At 40.4% G+C, this 20,214-nt stretch overlaps 1 protein-coding gene across 1 annotated transcript in view; it reads right to left on the bottom strand.

Moving 5' to 3' along the window:
* Nucleotides 1-20,214, bottom strand: part of ST8SIA1 (ST8 alpha-N-acetyl-neuraminide alpha-2,8-sialyltransferase 1) — a 163,263-nt gene that overhangs the window by 110,634 nt on the left and 32,415 nt on the right. Inside the window, exon 2 of the mRNA XM_026652309.2 lies at nt 1,277-1,421. Within this exon, the coding sequence (XP_026508094.1) occupies nt 1,277-1,421 (145 nt within the window). The remainder of the gene's footprint in view (nt 1-1,276; nt 1,422-20,214) is intronic.

Here is a 20,214-nt window from a genome sequence, read left to right as displayed (position 1 = left end):
CGCCATTTTCCCGGACATGTTCGGCTTTTTGGCAATTCCCCCCAGACGGGGGTTTGAGTGCCGAAAAGCCGGACATGTCCGGGAAAAAGAGGACGTATGGTAACCCTAGTTGTGTGTGCCCACATGCTCCACTATCCTCTTCTGGAAACTGTGCTCCAATTGTCCTTAATAATAGCCTCTGGTGATGGTAGGCTAGTTGTTTAGGGCCCAATCTTGCAGTCCTTAAGACCTGAATGACAATTTTGCTTTCTTAGGGAATCCAGGATTGAGCCCTTGAAAATAAATAGCCAGAATATCTTTTTTTATAACTACGTCGTGGACCATCTGCTATACTCAGTCAAACTGATGACAATCTAAAGTAACATCAGAATTTGGAAGAATTGAGGTGTTACTCCAGATTTAGACCCATGTAAATGAGATCAGAATCTAGCCCATCATATATATTTTGGGGTCTTTTAATTTAAATGCTATGGACTAAACTTACCAATAATGTAAATGGGTGAAATTCCAGTGACTTTAACGGAACTGCTCCTGTTAACACCAGCTGTGAATCTGGGTCTAAATATTATAGGCCAGAAGCGGTCCTTTTGGAGGATGGGGGGAACAAAGGGCTTAAGCCAAAAGTATTGGCAAATCTCTGCATGCTGTATAAGCAAGGAGAACTTTAAGATTCTTCACTGTATGTTTTGTAGTGTTGCCAACTCCCGTGATTTTATCACTAGTCTTGACATATTTGAGGTTTTATTTAAAGCTCCAGCTTCTGGAAATGTGAGAATTTAAGCCTTTATTTATTTAATGTAAGTTCCTAGCCCTCATGGTTAAATAGAAACGGTTGAAAATAAAACCTGAGGGCTCCCTGAGGGCTCAAAACCCAACAGGCAAATAAAAGGATCCGAAACATTTATTTTTTTAAATATCATAATTTTTATGTTAATCTCATGATCATTTGGGTCCTGACTCATGATTTGTAAACTTTTGGGGTGGGCAATACTGAGAAGTGGCCATGGGAGGAATTCAAACTATAGCTACCCCCTGATACTTGAAATATGACTAGTCTTCCTGCTGTATATGCAATTGGGAGGGCGGGGGAGAGAGAGAGGTTTGCAATGCCTCTGGCTAAAAAAAAGGATTACAAGAAAACATTTATCATGAAGAAGTGAAGTTACAGATTAATCCTTACAACTAGCCTTTTAGCCAGCCTGATTTAACATGTACAGTTTTATTGTCTGGAGAAGAAATAGAGGGGGAAAATGAAAAGAACAAGACAGTTACTGACCTGTGGGAAAAGGGAGTAAGTTGCATTGTCAATAGTGACAGAATGTAAAAATTCCCCATCAAACCAGAGGTTCTTTCCCAGCGGAGAGTTCTGTTTTGTCATAGCAAAGAGCTGACCGGGGTCACAACAGTCTTCCAGCTGTTTCCTAATAAAGAGAGAAAGGAAGAAATGTATTAATTAGGGCTCAGTTATGGAAATCTCATAGTGACACTTCCCATCTTTACTTGAATCTCCACCCAGCTGAGACTATGTAGATGCTGTTAAGTCAAGCCTCTTCTACTAATAAAGAGCCAAATAATAGGAGATTTCTACTCTGAACATTAGTATGATAAATTTCAAAGAATATCAGGGTTGGAAGGGACCTCAGGAGATCATCTATTCCAACCTGCTGCTCAGAGCAGGACCAATCCCTAGATAGATTTTTGCTCTAGATCCCTAGGTGGCCCCCTCAAGGATTGAGCTCACAACCCTGGGTTTAGCAGGCCAATGCGCAAACCACTGAGCTATCCCTCCGCCCTGCACTTATGGAGGAACTAATCATTGTGATTTTGTTGTTGGCATTCTTAGCAAAAGCTAATCCAAAATTTTCCATCTTTTTTTTTTTTATAAAAATGGGAACAGTTTTTAGCAAAAAATATGCCCATTTTCAACTAGTTCTAATTAGTAAACATAAAAACCACAGGTCTCTGGTATCCTTTTAAGAGTCACAGGCATGGAAATTAAAGAAGCAGTTTTTAAAACTATGATTTAATTACATAAAGGTTAAATGAAATGTTGTATTGTTTATTACCAGGCCTATATAAAACCCCACAACTGAATACTCCCAAACTTTGGGAAAGTTGAGACCCAACTCCTAATTTATCAGTTCAGGTTTATTTCTAGTTACTAAAAATCCTTCTGCTACTTTCACAGCTCCTGCAACCTGACTGAAGTTGGATAATTGCATTCTGCTATATTATATATGCCATGTAGTTTTAATGGGATTGGGCATTCTCCTTTCCTCTCCTATAAATTGTTGTATCATTGTGCACTATTAAACAAATGTTGTGTTCCACCCAAGAGGTGGTTGGGTTTTTATGAGAGGACAAGGTTTCCTACGTACGGTATATGGGCCCAATTCTGAAAGTGCCAAAAAGAGTAAACCTTACTGATAGGATTGGAGGATTACTCCCATGAGGCAGGCTCTCCAGTATTGGTGCCACCGTTTGCAATAGTGTTGTTGGGCACTTTGAGCAGAACCGATGTCACAAAATTGCACATCAGAGCAGGATCTGCTGGCGTGGGCTTCTCTGCATTGAAGCAGACAGGCAGAGCGCTCTAATTTCTATTCTAATTAGATTGTAAAGTCTTCGGGGTAGAGACTCTCTCTTAGAGGAACTAGCACAACGAGACCCAATCTCATTTGGGACCTTTAAGAGCTACTATATTACAAAAAATAATGGGCCAGAGCCTGCAGTTCTCATCTTCAGTGGAAATCTGGCCTGAGCGCCAACTGCAATTAGAATAGATATATTCATCAGTGAAAACCAGCTATGAAATGTTTTATACTCATTGGCCAGATCCTCAGCCAGTGTAAACTGGTGTAGTTCCATTGCCTTCAGTGGAGTTACACTGATTTATACCAGCTGAGGATATGGCCTTCATAGACATTTTTCCTCACCATTTGAATACAGTCATGTACATAAAGTTTCTGTAGGAGTCATCTTCCCAAAAGAACTGCTGTTGTAGCGTATCTTGTTAGAACTGGAAGACCTGAAAAATGCTAGCTGTGTTGCATATGTTATTAAAGCCTTCCATTCTTATTATCTTGTTCAGTACATAAGAAATTACCCATTCCTCTGCCAACACCGCGTCTTGACTATAACTAAGCATTGTGTTGTAACAAAATGTTTTTAGAGAGACAAAAGTTACAAGCAACCTTATGCGTAAAATGAAACCCTACTGGCAACAACTTATATGAAAATCCTGCATCTGACTGGGGAAAAAATCCTCTTCCACAGAGTCTAGAGCCTGAACTTTTGGTTTACAGTGAGTTTTCTGAACCTTTTGTTTCTGTTTCGGTTTACACTGGCTTGAACCCAAAGCAAAACTCAGAAAGTTGAAATGAATCTAAAACTCAGAAAAATATAAATGTAAAATTAGAATATTTTCCAAGGTTATAAGTCAAAACCATAAATCCCTTCCATGCATTAAGATGACTTGTGGCCATAACTGAGGCCAAGGTATGGGTGGGCTCTTGGGCTTCAACAGGAAAGGATTACTAAGCTCTACTTGAACTGCACCACCAAATCACGTCCATCTAATCATTACACAAACATGGAAGTGCAGACATACTGGTAGGCTGTCTGACTATCTTTGGTAACTGAATATAGAATGGGGGACTGTTGGGATGGTGCTGAATTGATGTGGCCATACTGAATGAATGGTGAGAACATGGCTTGACATGACTGAACTGCAAAAGAGGATTCTGGGAGCAGAATCCTTCTCATAGCATCAGGCAGATGCCAGAGGTGAGACTGACTAGCTCCATGCTGTGTGTATCATCAATACTGGTCTTTGAGTCAGCAAATATGTCCACTTCAAAGCAAACAACATGTGTAGAACATCCTGAGTGGAGCATGGGCTGACTCATCATGCAGGGGGCTGAAGTGAATGATTGATAAGGGAGTGAATGTGGGGTAATGTTCAGTTGGCACCACTCTGCAGTCTCCTCCTAAAGTATTAATTCAGTAAAAATCAGTAGCCACATGCCCACTGGGCATGCTTTTAAGACATGTGACTCCTTTGAGGAGAAAGAGTATAAAAATCAAGCAAATTATATTACTGTTGGGGGAATTCCTTAATTGATGCTTGAAGACGCTGCTAGAGAAGCCAAAACCCTGCTCCATGGGCTCAAGTAGAACTGTGACCAGAGGGGTTTCCAAGCAGCCAAGGCCTGGCCTCGAGGGAATCTGAGACAGACCAGAGGGCTGAGGAGACCAGACCTGGAGAGAAGAAGTCGTCCATAGAATTTGGTAACCACCTTCTCTATTTGCCAAGCAGGAACTGTGTGAGGCTAGCACAGGGCCCGTTTGTGTACATTTGTGAAAGAAAGGGTCACTAAGAGGAATGTATAGCTCTTACTGTATAGTTCTTTAATGTCTAACATAGGAGTTATGTGCTTAATGTAACCCTTTACCATTTGTGTAATTCCTTCTCAAATAAACTACAGTGTATGCAAGTTAATTACTGTGAACCTTTTTCACTGGTATGACAGTAATCTGCTCTACTGGGAGCCATTAAAGATCCATTCGGGGTAGTAGCCCCCTGGTGCCAACATTTGGTAGCAGAGGATGGTTACTGTCATGTCCAAGAAAAAAAGGTCTTTAAACTGAATCAAACTGTTTTCTGAACTGGTGGCCTTTGAGGAGCTTGGTATCCTGACTCACTGGTGTTAACCAACTAATTTAAATATTGTTCTGAATCAGTTCTGACTTATATTAATTTTAGCTCGGGGGACCAGATTTAGTTACAGTACACAGAGAGGGAAATATACCAGTGAGCAGGGTTGTATTGGTCGTTCCTAGAGTCGATGATGTTTCACAAACGCAGACTGGGAAGCGTCGTTGAACCGGAGGACAAGGGAGATGCCCCGAATCTGCCGTGTGTGGTTGATGAGTGTTTGTTAAGACAGGTGTTTAAAAGCTTGGGGTCTGATCCATGTCTGGCTGATGCCATCCCCACACTGCATGAGAAAGTTTTGGACAACTTGCTGTTGAGGTACTGAAAGGGTTACACTCCCGAGAAAGCCCAAACAGAAGCTCGTGTCATCTGTGCCATGTATTGTGCTATAGATAAGCTTGTAAAGGAGCGAGATGTTGTGCAAGAAAGTTTGGAACAGGAACTGGATAAACTAAAATTGCAGAACGAAAATCTGAAATGCGACTTGCAAACTGCTGTAGCACAAAATGTAACCAAGGCTCATCAGATAACAGCTTTAACCCATACATGTCCGGAAAGAATAAATATACAGGTGGAAGAGAAAGAGAAGCCCCTGCCAGTCCCCCGGCAGCCCAGCCGGTAGTGATAGCAAAAATGCCTCAGCCTTCACGGCAAATACGAGAAGAAGTAAATCGTCCTCTGACTGAAACTAAAAACAGGCACTGGCTAAACAAATGGACTCTTTGACTAAGAGAACATGTCTGGTGGCACCTTAAAGACTAACAGATTTATTTGGGCATATGCTTTCGTGGGTAAAAACCTCACTTCTTCTGAAGAAGTGAGGTTTTTACCCACGAAAGCTTATGCCCAAATAAATCTGTTAGTCTTTAAGGTGCCACCAGACTCCTTGTTGTTTTTGTAGATACAGACTAACACGGCTACCCCCGATACTTGAGAACATGTTTGTCTTGGCTGTTGGAATACATGGTTAGAAAACATTTAGATCTTGAAGATTTAAGAGAACTGATAATAACTTGTGCTGGCCCTACGGAAGGAATGGCTTTGTTGGCAGAAATTGAGGCAGAGTTAAACAAAGGTGACTGAGAAGGTATTATCCTGAAGGTAGCCCAATACTTTCTGACTCCCCCTGAATTGAGGAGGACAACTTTGTTGATACATCAGAAGGAAGGAGAATCTGTTATGACTTCTTGTACTAGGCTGTTGTTGGTATGCTCTCTGGCTGAAATCGAGGAGAAACAGCTGACAGATTTAATCTATGATGGTTTAAGGAAACCTATTAAGGTGTTCATAGGATCCTGGATGGATTTAGATCAGTTTGAACTGATTAAAGCAGCTCAGGAGGCAGAAAGGGTAGTAAGTGGAGCAGGTAGTTCTTCTCAGAAAGTGATTAGTGAGGCTCCTGACAGCAATCAAGCAGGCTATAATGGCTCCAACCACACTGATATGGGACGTGGTAGTTGCAGTGAAATAGGACAAGGCCGAGGACGGAATGGTAGGAGACGTGGAGTGTTTAGTGGGGGATCATTGTGAGCACAGATGGGCTCAACTTCAGGAAAGAGGGGCAGATATGGCCCGTTTGGATGGGCAACTTCTGAAGACTTTGCTAACTGCTTTAAGTGATTTGATGGCAAGGACTAGATCACAGTCATTGCTGCAGCCAGGAGTTAAGGCTGTTGAGGCCGTGGGAACAGGTACAGAAGATCTGCCGGTGAGTTCTTATGGCTTGTTATCCCCTGTCAGGGTGGCCCCACATTTCAGTAAAAATGCTTCGCCCTTAGCAACCCCTGTCCGCAAAGGTAAATGTTAGTAGCCAAATTACAGCCCCACATAATTGGTAAATCTTACGTGGAAGAGGGGACAGAAGGAAACATATAATGGTTCCTTACATTAATTAATACAGGAGCAAAGGCAACTTTAAGTATTAAAACATCTGCCGTGGGCAGTAGATCAAACTACATTTTAAATAAATACAGTGGTCTGTAACAGCATAACTGAAAAAGCTATATTAAAAGTAGATATGGTGCAACTGGAAAAGTGAATGATTAATTTGGCAGAAAGGTTGTGAAGAAAGAGACTGTAAATAATCAGGTTGTTTCAGAAGGATTAAGAAAGTGAGCCTGTAAAGCTATGGCAGCTGTGGCACTGCCAGACAATAAGTGAATAAGGGAAATTTCTCATGATTTGGGCTAGAACGAAAAGGCAGTGATAAAGATAGCGGGGGGAAAATGTGTAAAGCAGCTCCTCAGTGTTCCTATCCAGCATAAGCTGTTCCCCACATTAAAAAAAAAACCCTGTTGCAGGATCTAAAAGCACAAGGGGTAGTAGTAAAGTGTCAATGCCCCTGCAACTCTGCCATCTGGCTTGTACAGAAACCAGATGGCAGATGACATGCCATGATATTATAAAAACATAATTGTAAATCTACCCTTGTTGTAGCCAACCTTCCAACTATAATGGCCAGAGCAGTGGCCAAGGCTAAACGGTTCTCTATACTGAATTTGTTAATTGTTTCCTTGTTATGTTATTAACCTCTTTGAATTAATAACAGGCTAAATTATAAGAACTCCTGAGTTCCTGTTAACACCAAAGAAACAAATGCCTGAGCAGGTACAGAAGATGATCTGGGTAGCAAATTTGATACAAACGATGGAAAACATTTGGACAGAGAAATCAACACAAACAAAAGGAAGAGCCAAAGGAATCATTAAAATATCAATGAAAAATAGAAAACACAGTAATGCTTAAAATTGGTAAACAAAGGTAAAATAATCCCTATATAAAGGAAACCCTTTCCAGTTAACAGATAAGTATATGGCCAGTCCTGTGGAAGTTTTAGTTACCACTCCGGATGAAGACGTGTAAAACATTCTGATTAAATCCAATTATACTTGCCAGAAAATATAACAATTTTCAGAAATGAATGCACAGTATGTACTAACCTATAAGGTCCGGTCAGAGGCCTTGTGTGTTTTGTTTTTGTTTTGATTGCTTATGTTTTTGCAGGTTAATCTATAAATTTAGAGTCTGTTTTGGACTTGACTATCTTGAGGTTTTGTGTCATCTGCAAATTTTTGCCACTTTATTGTTTGCCTTTTTAATATTGACAGTATTACCTTTTCCCTGTACAGACCCCTGGAAACGCTACTGTTTACCTCTCTCCATTCTAAAAACTAACCAGTTATTCTTGCCTTTTGTCTCTTATCTTTTAACCAGTTATTGATCCATAAAGAACTTTCTCTCTTATCCTATAACAGCTCACCTTGCCTAAAAACCTTCAGTAAGGGTTCAAAGACTTTCTGAAGATCTGAATACACTATATTCACTAAATCACCTTGTCTATATCCTTGTTAATCCTCTCAAAGAATTCTAGTAAGCTAATCTTTAACTGTAAAAGATAAATGCAAATTTCTTTAGTTCTTTTACATTGGCTTTATTCTTCTTGGGCATTCCAAGGTGCTAAGGAGACCTTAATTACCCCGTGGCCTCACTGGTTCTGTAGTAGGCTTCCTGCTTTTGATATACTATCAGTATAGAAAAATCTCAAAATCTGAAAGCAGCCTCCAGGTTTAATTCTCTGAAGAGGGGAAAGGTTTTTTTTTTTTTTTAAAGCTTTTGGAAAGTCTAAATTCCAGTATTGGGATAGATAACAGTGCAGATTTATTCAAAGTCCTAGCCAAAGTAAACCTTACTGTGGGCAATAACTTGAAGCAAACCTCCGCAAAATGTCCTGTACAAAAGTCAAGTTAAAGTTGTTTCCCTGATAATGTTTACTCTAGCAGCATTTAAAAAAAAAAAGGCTAAAAGAAAGCAAAGTAAAAGGGAATAAAAAAAATTCTATCCCGGTAACTGATTTTCCAGTACAAAAGCTCTCCACAACTCAGTAAAGGAATATCAAGTTGCTAAACCCGGTAAAAGGGATGATAAGAAGGAAGAATGTGGAAGATGGGGAAATCTGGCACTCTGTGGTAACAGAATCTGCCATTCCCTTTGAGGCCATAAAAGACACTCAGGGAATGTGGACATTCCATGTACCAAATAAGGCATGTATTTCTGTGTGGGTACAGGGATTAACATCCAAGATATTAACAAAAAGGTGGCAAGAAGCTTCAGTAAAACATGCATTAATTAGTAGTTAAGAGGTAATATAATCCAACTAACAGAAGGTGGTTAGGGATCTCAAGTGTAATGAATGGTGCATATGCATTGGGGGCCAACGTATCCCAAGCAATTAATACCAAAACTGGGGAATTGTGGGACCCACATAAGCCACATTAAAAAAAAACCCTCAGACACACCAACATCGTCGTAAAAAAGCACCCCAAGAATACATAATTCAAGGGGCTTGGGTTTAAAAATAAAACTAAAATTCCAGTCATAAATATAGAATCAACTGTAAAATTGTATAACATCACTGAGAATATAAAAATGTATCAATAAAGATGTAATTGGTGCACATAGAACACATGTTTACGGGGGTATGGTAATAAATTTGTATTTAAAGTGTCCAAACAAAAGTACCCTAATATAAATGTGCTTTAAGATGCCATACCTCATATGGGGACAATATGTAATATATGGAAAGATAAACATGGGTTAATGTAACCTAATCAACACAAAGACGTCACAATGTTCCTAAATGTATAAAATGGTTAATTCGAAATTGTAATCATAGTGTATACACACACACCAGGAATCTAAATTTAAGATTTCTGTAATCTTAGTTCCTGAGGAATGGATAATCAACAGTCTGTCACAGAGTCACCAGGCTAATGCTCTAAAACTGATCTCTAAAAAGCCAGTCAAAACCCTGGTGAGGCATGCCTCCCCTCACACTGCTGCCGGGGCAAAAAAAGCCTAAGTGATCTTGGTCTTCCTGTGTCTGACCTCAGGGAATTTAGCATCCCCGCAGTGAGTCTGCCTGGGCATGGCTCCTGGGGAGCCAAAGGGCCCTGTAACTCTTCGCCAACATGGTAAAACAGAGGGTTTATTAATTAACAGGTACACAGCGTGGAACAGGCTTGTTCGCACGGGAATCAGTAACTTTTATCCAAATCCATCTTGGACCCCCCGCCTCTCTCCCAATCATAGACTGCTCAGCTTCTAGCAAGCCGACCTCCAACACGCCCATTGCCCCTCCTCCTGGTCTTTGGCTCACTTCCCAGGCAAAGTGGCACCTGGTCGCATCCCCCCTCGTAGGTTTTAGATTATGAGGGATACCTTCTATAGCTTACGTGCAGGCAACTGGAGTAGCCTTACCTGCCCTCAAGGGTCTTAGCAAGTCACATGCCCTTGTTCCTACCACCTATGCATTGGTGCAACAGGAAAACTAAGGCACCATACAGTATTTATGCAAAACAGTCAAAACTCACGTAGACTCACTTACAACAAAAAATGTACCAGGTAATATATGCCAGCACCTGGAAAATAAAACAGGGTACTATGGAATAGTAGGAAATGGATTATGGTTAATACCCAAAGAGAAATTATACAAATTGGGATATGAAAATATAAACTAATCAAGGCACACTAGACCAAACAGAACAGTCAACTAGACTGATAATATCTATAAAAGGTATGCTTGCTTGAAAATATAAAATTGTTTAAAAAGCTGTAGGAAAAATAAGATCTCAAATGTGTGCTTGGTATAATGATGTATGTCAAGTAACAGCATAAAATGGAGTTAAATGGGCAATGTTATTTTAAATTTCTGAAACTGCAGCATTATTCCTTGTATGTTTCTGTTTTGAATACCAAATGTGTAAGCAATATAAGAAAAAACAAGCTTTACGGAAAACTTATAAGATTGAGCTGTTGGATTATGCTACTAAAATCATAAAATAATGCTTTAAGTTTTATAACAACCAGAAAAGGAGACACACGATCTAATAGCGTACAAATTGTGGGTATGATTGATGCGATATTACAATTATCTCGAGGGAATCCAAGACAGACCAGAGGGCTGAGGAGACCAGACCTGGAAAGAAGAAGTCGTCCATAGAATTTGGCACAGGGCCTGTTTGTGTATGTTTGTGAAAGAGGGGCTCACTAAGAGGAATGTATAGCTCTTACTGTATAGTTCTTTAATGTGTAACATAGGAGTTACGTGCTTAATGTAACCCTTTACCATTTGTGTAATTCCTTCTCAAATAAACTGCATTGTATGCAAGTTAATTACTGTGGACCTTTTTCACTGGTATGACAGTAATCTGCTCTCCTGGGAGCCATTAAAGATCCATTCAGGGGTAGTAGCCCCCTGGGGCCAACAGGACTCACTCAAAAGGACCCCAGCAAGAGCCTAAACCAATAATGGCATAGGCACAATTAAACAAAATATCTTACTCTCCTGACTTTGAGTGCTCTAATGTGTTTCTGTAAGGCCACCATACAGCTGTAACTAGAGAACCCCAGCACCGCTAGAATCAGTCACTAGGACATGAATTTATTGTAAAAGACAATATGGTGCCCGACAGGCTTATTTTTAGCATTCAAGAGCCAAAAACCAACCCAATTCAATGGTTTATGGATTTGGGACTGATCTGAGTTGAGGATTACAAGGGTTTCAGACACCTTTTCTAGATTTTGTATCCTTGGTCCCCAACATGAAAGTCCCTCTTCCTCCAATAAGAAGTAAACACTACCACCCAAATTCTTTAGCAAAAAGAACTAACCCGAAAATTAACTCCACTCTGTCAGCCACCCAGGTTGGAGGTGTTCAACAATATAGCACAGAATCGCCGCTCCTACAGGGTTCATAGACTATGAAGTCAGAAGGAACCATTTTGATCACCTAGTCTGAGAAGCTGCATAACACGGCCATAAGATTTCCCTCAATTAATTCCTGTTTGAGCTAGAGCATATCTTTTTGAAAAAACATCCAATCTTGATTTTAAAGATTGCAAGCAATGTAGAATTCACCACAAACTTGGTAAATTGCTCCAATGGTTAATTACTCTGTTAAAAATTTTAACCTTATTTCCAGACTGAATTTGTCTAGCTTCATCTTCCAGCCATTACACGGTGTTATACCTTTCTCTGCTAGACTGAAGAGATTTCTCTATGGTGCACTATTCTGGGACTGACTTAGCTAACTTTGATCAGCTTCTTAAGATTTTGGAAATACTATATGTGACAGAACAACAATGTTTCTTTTTCAGAAACGTTCAATGTATCACAAAGTTTTTTAAAAAGCCAATTTAGTGCTCCAAATTTCTGCAGGCTGAAGTCTTCCATTCATACACAGAAAATATACAGCATCAATATGAGTTTCCCAACAAAACCCCATCCATATGCCTCATCTCTGATCTAGAGGGGCCACTTCTCAAGATGAAATAGTTATAGCCCTTGGCTTCTGGCCCTTCGGATAACTCCTGATTGTTTTATCTATGGCACAGACTTAGAAACTTGTCTATACCTTGAATCACTGTACTGCAAGACCGGGTGTGAATCTGCAGTGCACAAGCTTGCCATGTGTGAACATTGCTACAGCCAAGCCATACTCCAGGACTTTCAATGTTCACAGCAGTGTTCACACAGGATGTTACTGCGCAGCAAGTTAGCACACTATAGATTGCTGGCTTGCCACACAGTAATTCAATGTTTAGCCAAGCCCTGAGTTTCTTGGGAGCTGTGGGAGGAGTGAGGAGAAGGGTGTTTAAACTTAAATTTCTCATACTATAATAAAAGAGCTGGATTTATTTCAGTGATGATGCTCTCTCGCTGTGATCAAAGTTCTCTATTAAAAAAAAAGTAAATTAAGGGACAAATTTCCCACCTATGTAAATAGATGAAACGTCATTGGCTTAAACAGAGTTGCACCCACTTACACTACTGCTGAATTTGAATTAATCTCACAGGTGCAACAGAGAGAGAATTTCTAGACACTAAAATTGTACAGGTACAGCTGAGGCCACAGTTTGCCATACAGTATCTGCTTTATTATTAATAAAGATGCATGAGCCACAAAGAACCCAGCTTGTGTCTCTGACCCTATGCTAAATTTGCGGAGCAGGCAATTACTAATCTCCTTTTCTACCAACCTTTTTAGTTCTGAACTGAGCAAGTTTGAGCTGGAAGCCACTGAGAGAATAAATATGTAACCCCACGGTGTAATTATTAGACTCACTTTTCAGAACAGAATCACACTCTAATATACTTTGATTTTGATGTAGTTTATTCCTACAAGTCTGTTTTAAACTGCTGTGTACAAAGTGTGCTTATGAGCTTTTGAAATATGAATTACAACGCATGAATTCTAATTCAATTCATTACTAGGCTAGATAAAGCTTTTCCTAAATTGTTATGTCAGACAGATAAAGGGCTATATACTTCCTTCGGGAAAAAAAAATCACAGTAATTTTTAGCCATAGCTCAAGAACCCTATGGCAGCACCATTTTAGGCCTTGATTTTCCAGTGAAATCCACTAGAATGAAGCTATACATGTAGGTGGAGTCCCACTGAAGTCAGTGGGACTTTATGTAGATTCAGGGATATATGCTAATAGAGCCTGATAAAGGACCTAAAGCTTAACTTGTAGCAGTTAGGGCCATGATGCACACAAGATAGATCTGAGAAATCAGTTTCTCTCTGCTATAAAGGAGAAATAGGGTTTCACCAGATATTTCTATATTTCAAATAAAAGGCCTCTGCAAGTATCTTACAGCATATCACTGTTGACCTCAAGAGCTCTCAGGCTCTGATACAAAGCCCATTGAAGTCAACAGGAGTCTTTCCACTGTCTTCAGTTGGTTTTAGATCAGGCCCCTGAAGAGAACAGGGACTGGCCAAAAGGAGGTGGTTTTGTACCCGGCACCACTAGCACAGACTTTAGCATCTTGAAATCTGTGAAAACTCAGGCTCTCCACCACACGCGTGCATGCACACACACAATCCTGCTGGGGTGAAGTGAAGAAACAGATTGACAGAGCCAGAAGGGTACCCAGAAGTCAGCAACTACAGGACAGGCCCAACAAGGAAAGTAACAGAACGCCACTGGCCATCACCTACAGCCCCCAATTAAAACCTCTCCAGCGCATCATCAAGGATCTACAACCTATCCTGAAGGACAATCCCTCCCTCTCACAGACCTTGGGAGACAGGCCTGTCCTCGCTTACAGACAGCCCCCCAACCTGAAGCAAATACTCACCAGCAACTACACACCACACCACAGAAACACTAACCAAGGAACCAACTCTGTTGCCAACTCTGTCCACATATCTATTCAAGGGACACCATCATAGGATCTAACCACATCAGCCACACCATCACGGGCTTGTTCACCTGCACATCTACCAATGTGATATATGCCATCATGTGCCAGCAATGACCCTCTGCCATGTACATTGGCCAAACCGGACAGTCTCTACGCAAAAGAATAAATGGACACAAATCAGACATCAAGAATTGTAACATTCAAAAACCAGTAGGAGAGCACTTCAATCTCCCTGGACACTCAATAACAGACTTAAAAGTGGCAATTCTTCAACAACAAAACTTCAAAAACAGACTTCAACGAGAAACTACAGAACAGGAATTAATTTGGAAACTGGACACCATCAAATTAGGCCTGAATAAAGACTGGGAGTGGCTGGGTCACTACAAAAAGTAATTTTCCCTCTGCTGATACTCACACCTTCTTGTCAACTGTTGGAAATGGGCGACGTCCATCTTGATTGCATTGGCCTCGTTAGCACTACAAACGTAATTTTCCCTCTGTTGATATTCACCCCTTCTTGTCAACTGTTGAGAATAGGCCACTTCCACCTTAATTGAATTGGCCTCATTAGCACTGACCCTCAACTTGGTAAGGCAACTCCCATCTTTTCATGTGCTGTAATATATATACTGCATACTGTATTTTTCACTCCATGCATCTGATGAAGTAGGTTTTAGCCCATGAAAGCTTATGCCCAAATAAATTTGTTAGTCTCTAAGGTGCCACAAGGACTCCTCGTTGTTTTTGCTTATACAGACTAACATGGCTACTACTCTGAAACCTAACTCCTTTCATTGCTTCTACAGAGGCAGAGATATGCGAAAGCTAGGTGGTCATATGTCTGTACGTGTAGTATAGAGAAGAAAATGTTAAATTATCAAGTGAACAGTCTATAATAACCATATGTTTTCATGGGCAGACAGCTGGGTGCTTGGGAGAGTTTTATCCACCCACGCCCGCCCGCCAAAATGCATTAATAAAAAAAGAAACACTGAATCTGGAACAAAAGCTCATTTATTATTTCACTTTTAGTAAAGTGGGAAAAATTAGCCACAGTATAAAATTACAGATGAAAGCATTACTTTTTAAAATATGAGTAAAAGGAATGACTGAAAAAATTCCAAACAATGATCTTCATCCTGGGTATCTTGAAATGAACTATTCTGCAACATCTGTAAGCTGTGAATCATCAGTCATGTCCTCATGTACATATAAAATCATACACCGGCTGAGCTGTGATTGCCCCATATTGGATTGAATCCATATTTTAATACAATGTAGAGTACTGAAACTATGCTCACTTACCGTAGTGGTTGCTGGTACCACTAAAATCATCTGATTCAACTTCAGCACTTCGGAAGACAGCTGACATTTGGTATAGCTGAGCAAATAGAGATATTTCCGACTGGACTTCAGTGATCTTTCCTTAAAGTGACAGTTGGCTTGCAACAGAGGAAGCTGAGTATTCAGTCAATTATGGTTGAAGTTGTAACCATACACCTGAAGCATGTCTTGAACTTGCATTTCTGTTACGTTCGGGGTTATGAAAGTTTGAAGATTTTGAAAAACCTTGTAGCCTTTCTATTCAAATCTCAATTGAATACTGGACATTGTAAAATCAATTACTTCAACATAGATGTACATATAAAATTCCTTTGCTGAATTTGGGGAGCTGGGTCCCTCTTTGCATTTTCTTGGGAATTTTCTTTCTTGGAAGCTCTGGCTTTCCAACTCTCTCCAACTTTAAACTTTTCTGGTGGATTTGCTCCCAGAATAAGTTGCAGCTTTCATCTGATCAGAGGGACTGAAGTGAATTACATGTCATTTTCATGAGAGATTGGCCATCTGTTGCTAAAATATCTGACCCTTGCAGAGTTTAGGACAGGTTGTCTACGATGTTTAGGACTTGTCGACCTAGTTCAATGTCAAAGAGGAAGTCAGACTGTTCCATTTAATTTGCAATGCCAGCAATTTGAGCTCTCATTTCAGGATCTTTTGTTGCATCCTTCACAACCTCTCAAGTTGGACACACTGCATGGCAGTTCTTAGAAACTGAAGCCAATGCTTCTGCATGGAGAGTCCAGATGCCTGGTAACCTATCCCATATTTTATATCCTGAAATATAGCATCTCATTTGGGCGATTTTTCAGTTAATTTAGTGATTTCCTAAACAGTTTCATGAGTATCTCTTAGGAGAGTGGTTTTTTTAATAGTGTCCTGGCATACCAAATTCAAAGCATGCCCATAGTACTGAGTATATGCAGTTCATGGTTCCTCCTGTTGCAGTCTGGTTTCTACACCTGATACTAAGCCTGTCATATTAGTGACATCATCATAGTATTGTACACAAAGGTTGTTGCTCCTCACATTTAGAGTCAATAATATCTTTCGTTACTGAGTTGATTACCTCTGCTGATGTACAGGCTACATTATACAGAGCAGTGAACTCTTCATAAACATCCACTTATCACAGACATAAAACCACTAGCTCTTTGTTAGAGGAGTCTGTTGTTTCATCTACCATAACAGAAATTTTCTTAGATCTCTCTCTCTCACACAATTTTAAGAGCCATGACTTTCCATGATCTCATTTTGAATAAGTGTACTTACGAATTTGCCTTGACTGTTTTTCAGCCACTTTGAAACATCAGGATCATATTCTTCCAAACAAAGCAGTTGAATAAAGTTGCAGTCAACTATTCCACTTATGAGCATAATTTCAGATCATTCAGTATGATGGCATTGTAGTGCAAGTCCTTGTCTGGAAAGATAACATATACTGCTTAGTATTTCCTTTAGGATCTTCCTGCTTTCTTCGGGAAAATACTGCAAACTCAGCATGTTCTTTGCTATCTTTTGAAGAGTATCAACTTGCTGCCTCTCAAATCTGTCTCAAGTCTTTTTCCAATTAGACAATCCAGACTGTATGAAGTGTCATCTGTGTAATTAGTCAAAAGTAGCTTGCATCTAAAAGTAGAAACTAAGTATGTCTCTAACAGCCACTAGCTTCAGAATAATGGAGTCTTTGAGTCATCATACCAGGATGAGTTGCAAGAATAGCCTTGTTTTCCAAGGTTACACACAGAGAAAGGTTTAAGTCCTGGTTGATAAGATGTCTCAGAAATGCTAACAGTATCAGGCAACTGGTGTTTGGTTCCTTCTTGGTGCAGGTGATGGTGGAGACAGCTCAGTACTACAATCAGTAGAAGTTGACCCACTCCTTGTTGGAAGTTTAGTTTCCTCCTTTCTATTAGCCATGGTTTTAAGTGATGTTATTTTTGAAAATATACAATTTATTTTTCTACTTCACTCAGTCACTACTCACTTAGTAAGAATGTGTAGGATTGCTGAATTAAAACACACCCTCTTCCCCACTCTCTGAGAAAACCAAAACATTTGGCCTCTTGGCTTTAAATAATCACTGCGTTCTTTGCAGAATGATCTAGAATGTGGCAAAATGAAGAAAGTGAACAGCCCCTGATTCGTTGATTACACTAGAAAATGATTGCTTTTATGTTTTGCTTATGTAACCCCCTGGGTTCCTCTCTCACTCAGACTCTGACAAATAAAATGGCAGCTGGAAGTCCTTTGACCCTCAGGCATGATGGAACTGGGGTAAGAGTCTACAAAACAACAGCCAAAGAATCACAGCCTCCATGATGTCTGAGTTCCCCTTCCCTTTGTGAAAAAAGCACACGACACTCGAGGAGGAGGCGGGCAGAGGAAAGAAGAGAAGAGCCAATCAGGAGGCTCTGGGGGTAATCCCCAGAGGACTGACAGGTGGCTGGATGATCCCAGGTCTCCCGGGGGAGGGGGGTGTGAGAGGGGCTCAGCAGTCCTTGTGCACAGAGAAGGGGGGAATCAGTAGCCCTTGAGAGAGAAGGGAGGGAAACAACCAGATAGTTGCAGAAATAATGGAAGCAGCACAGACAGGTGAGCCTAACCCAGGTACACCGAGTTCCCCTTCACAAGGAGACCCTGCTTCCTGAGTCAATTCCCAGCCAGGGTAGAAAAGAACCAAAGCCTGCTGCAGGAAAGACCTTCCACCTGTCCCTGGCTACCAAGAGCTGCTGATCCCTGCAGGGAAAGAGGGATTTCAAGCAGTAAGGACCATCAGAGAACTGGGCCCTCCTTGTGCTGAACAAACTGAGTTATTAGGGGACTGCCCCCCTACAATAATTAGATAGCATATTAAACAGCTTTTATTATTTATTAACTACACACACACACACACACACACACACACAAATGCACCCGCGGTTTTAACAAGCATATTTCGTCTTGAACAATGGCAGAGTTCATGGACAAGAACCAGTCACTTATCCCACTGAGCCTAGCCAACATCCTTTCAATCATGTTACTGAAAAGGACATTTCAACCTTTAAACAGAGGCCCTGAATCTCCTCTCACTTACAGCAATATAAATCAGGTGTAATTCCATTTAAATCACTGGGGTGATGCCAATGTAAAACTCTTCCAAGTGCAAAGAGAATTAGGCCCAGGAACTTTTAACACTATAATGTCTGAGTCTTGACTTTCTTAAGGCCTGATCCAAAGCCCACTGAAGTCAATGGCAAGACTCTCATTGACTTCAGTGGACTTTGGATCAGGACCCAGAGTACAGTCTAACAGTGGACATCAGCTTGAGTGCTTTGGTTAACAATCCCATTATATGAATTGTGGGAGCTGGAGGCAGGGTGCAGTCAGTGACGGTAATTTGCTTCCCTTGTTGGTCCCATGACCCAAAATTTGTTGACCCTCAGGGCACACTGCAAGACCTCTCTTTTGATTCAGGTTCTTGCCTGAGGGGATGACTTCAGGAAGCTGAATTTCTTTCATAGTCTGGGAAGTTTCTGAGTCAACATTCTTTCATCCTGGCTGTCCATTAATGTGTGATGCTTTGAAACTGATGCATATGCACCAAGAGGCTTCAATAGGCAGGCATTATTGATGTATTTATTCATTCATCCTTCATATACATCTATATTAAACTCTAGGTGCAGCGCATAGAATATAAAACACAAGCCTTGGCCAAATAAAAAAAATAAAAATACATCCATAAAACTTCAGTGGAACTGAAAGCTTAAAAGGAGAGAAAAAAATTTTAGAGGAAAAAAAGTAACTCTCATGGACACCAGGGATGGCTCCATCATGGCTTTAGTCAGAACTTCTCATCCATCCCATGCCACTGCCCACCCACACCATGAAAAGCATAGCAATCATTACAATTTTGAAAGGATGAAAATCTCTAAAGGGCAAAAGCATTTAAATAGATAAACAAAATCCATTTACAATGTGCAAGTGAGAACAGACGGCTCCAGAGAGAATCAGACAGAAGTTCCTTTTCATCTCCACTGTCATTCAAACACATGATGCAATCAGAAAAGCCTGCCAAATTTTTTTCAGCAACTACTTTATTCACCAAAAAATGCTTCAGTTGACCTGAAACTATTTGCAATTTATGTCAAGTTCGCCAAATAGTTTTGACTGAACCAAAAATCTGAAATGTTTCAGAAATGTTGAAATGAAACATTTCATTTTCACCCAACCTGAAATATTTTGTTTCGGAATCAAGCATTTTGGAAAAAAGCAAAGGAGGACTAGATTCATAACATGACAGCGATCTCACTTGTAATCTTTAGCCCAGTGGTTAGGGAACTCATCCAGAATGTAGGAGAACCCAGTGCAGTTCTGCCCTTTGCGGTGAAGAGATTTGAGCACAGGTGTCCCATACTGCAGGATAGTGCCCTAGTCACCAGGCTATGGGATATTCTTGGATGGGTCTTTCTCAGTCTCCTCTGTTGAAGCTGTTCTACTTTCTATAAATAATGAAATAGTTATTGGAGCCGGGACTCTGGTCTCCCACATCCTAGGTAAGTACCCTATAAGGCTATAGAGTCATTCTCACACTCTCTCTCTCTGACCCAATGACTATGCATTGTCAATATGAATTGCCACTATAAACGGCAGTGAAGTTCTCCTCCTTTGATCTGGTCAAAATACCTGAAAACAAAACAAAAAATGTCAAGTCAAAATGAAACATTTCAGCCTGACTCAAAATTGTTTTCACTGTTTGAGTCACCAAAAATTTGGGGGCGGGGGGGGGGGAAATTGACCCAAAATGTAACTTCTTTTTTATTCTATTTTGGAATTGCTAGTGAACTAAAAAAATCTATTATTCACCCAGCTTTAGACAGAGCCCCTTAAATACATTACAGTCTGCTTCTACTTTGAAGTGGTGTAGGGCTGAGGGTTTTGGTTTTGTGGAACATTGGTCCACCTTC

This window comes from Terrapene carolina, unplaced genomic scaffold (assembly GCF_002925995.2).
Source record: "Terrapene carolina triunguis isolate 2854851 unplaced genomic scaffold, T_m_triunguis-2.0 Scaffold112, whole genome shotgun sequence".
In the NCBI taxonomy this organism is placed as follows: domain Eukaryota; kingdom Metazoa; phylum Chordata; order Testudines; family Emydidae; genus Terrapene; species Terrapene triunguis.
Note: the sequence above shows the minus strand (reverse complement) of the source record. Positions and strands in the feature narration are given on the sequence as shown.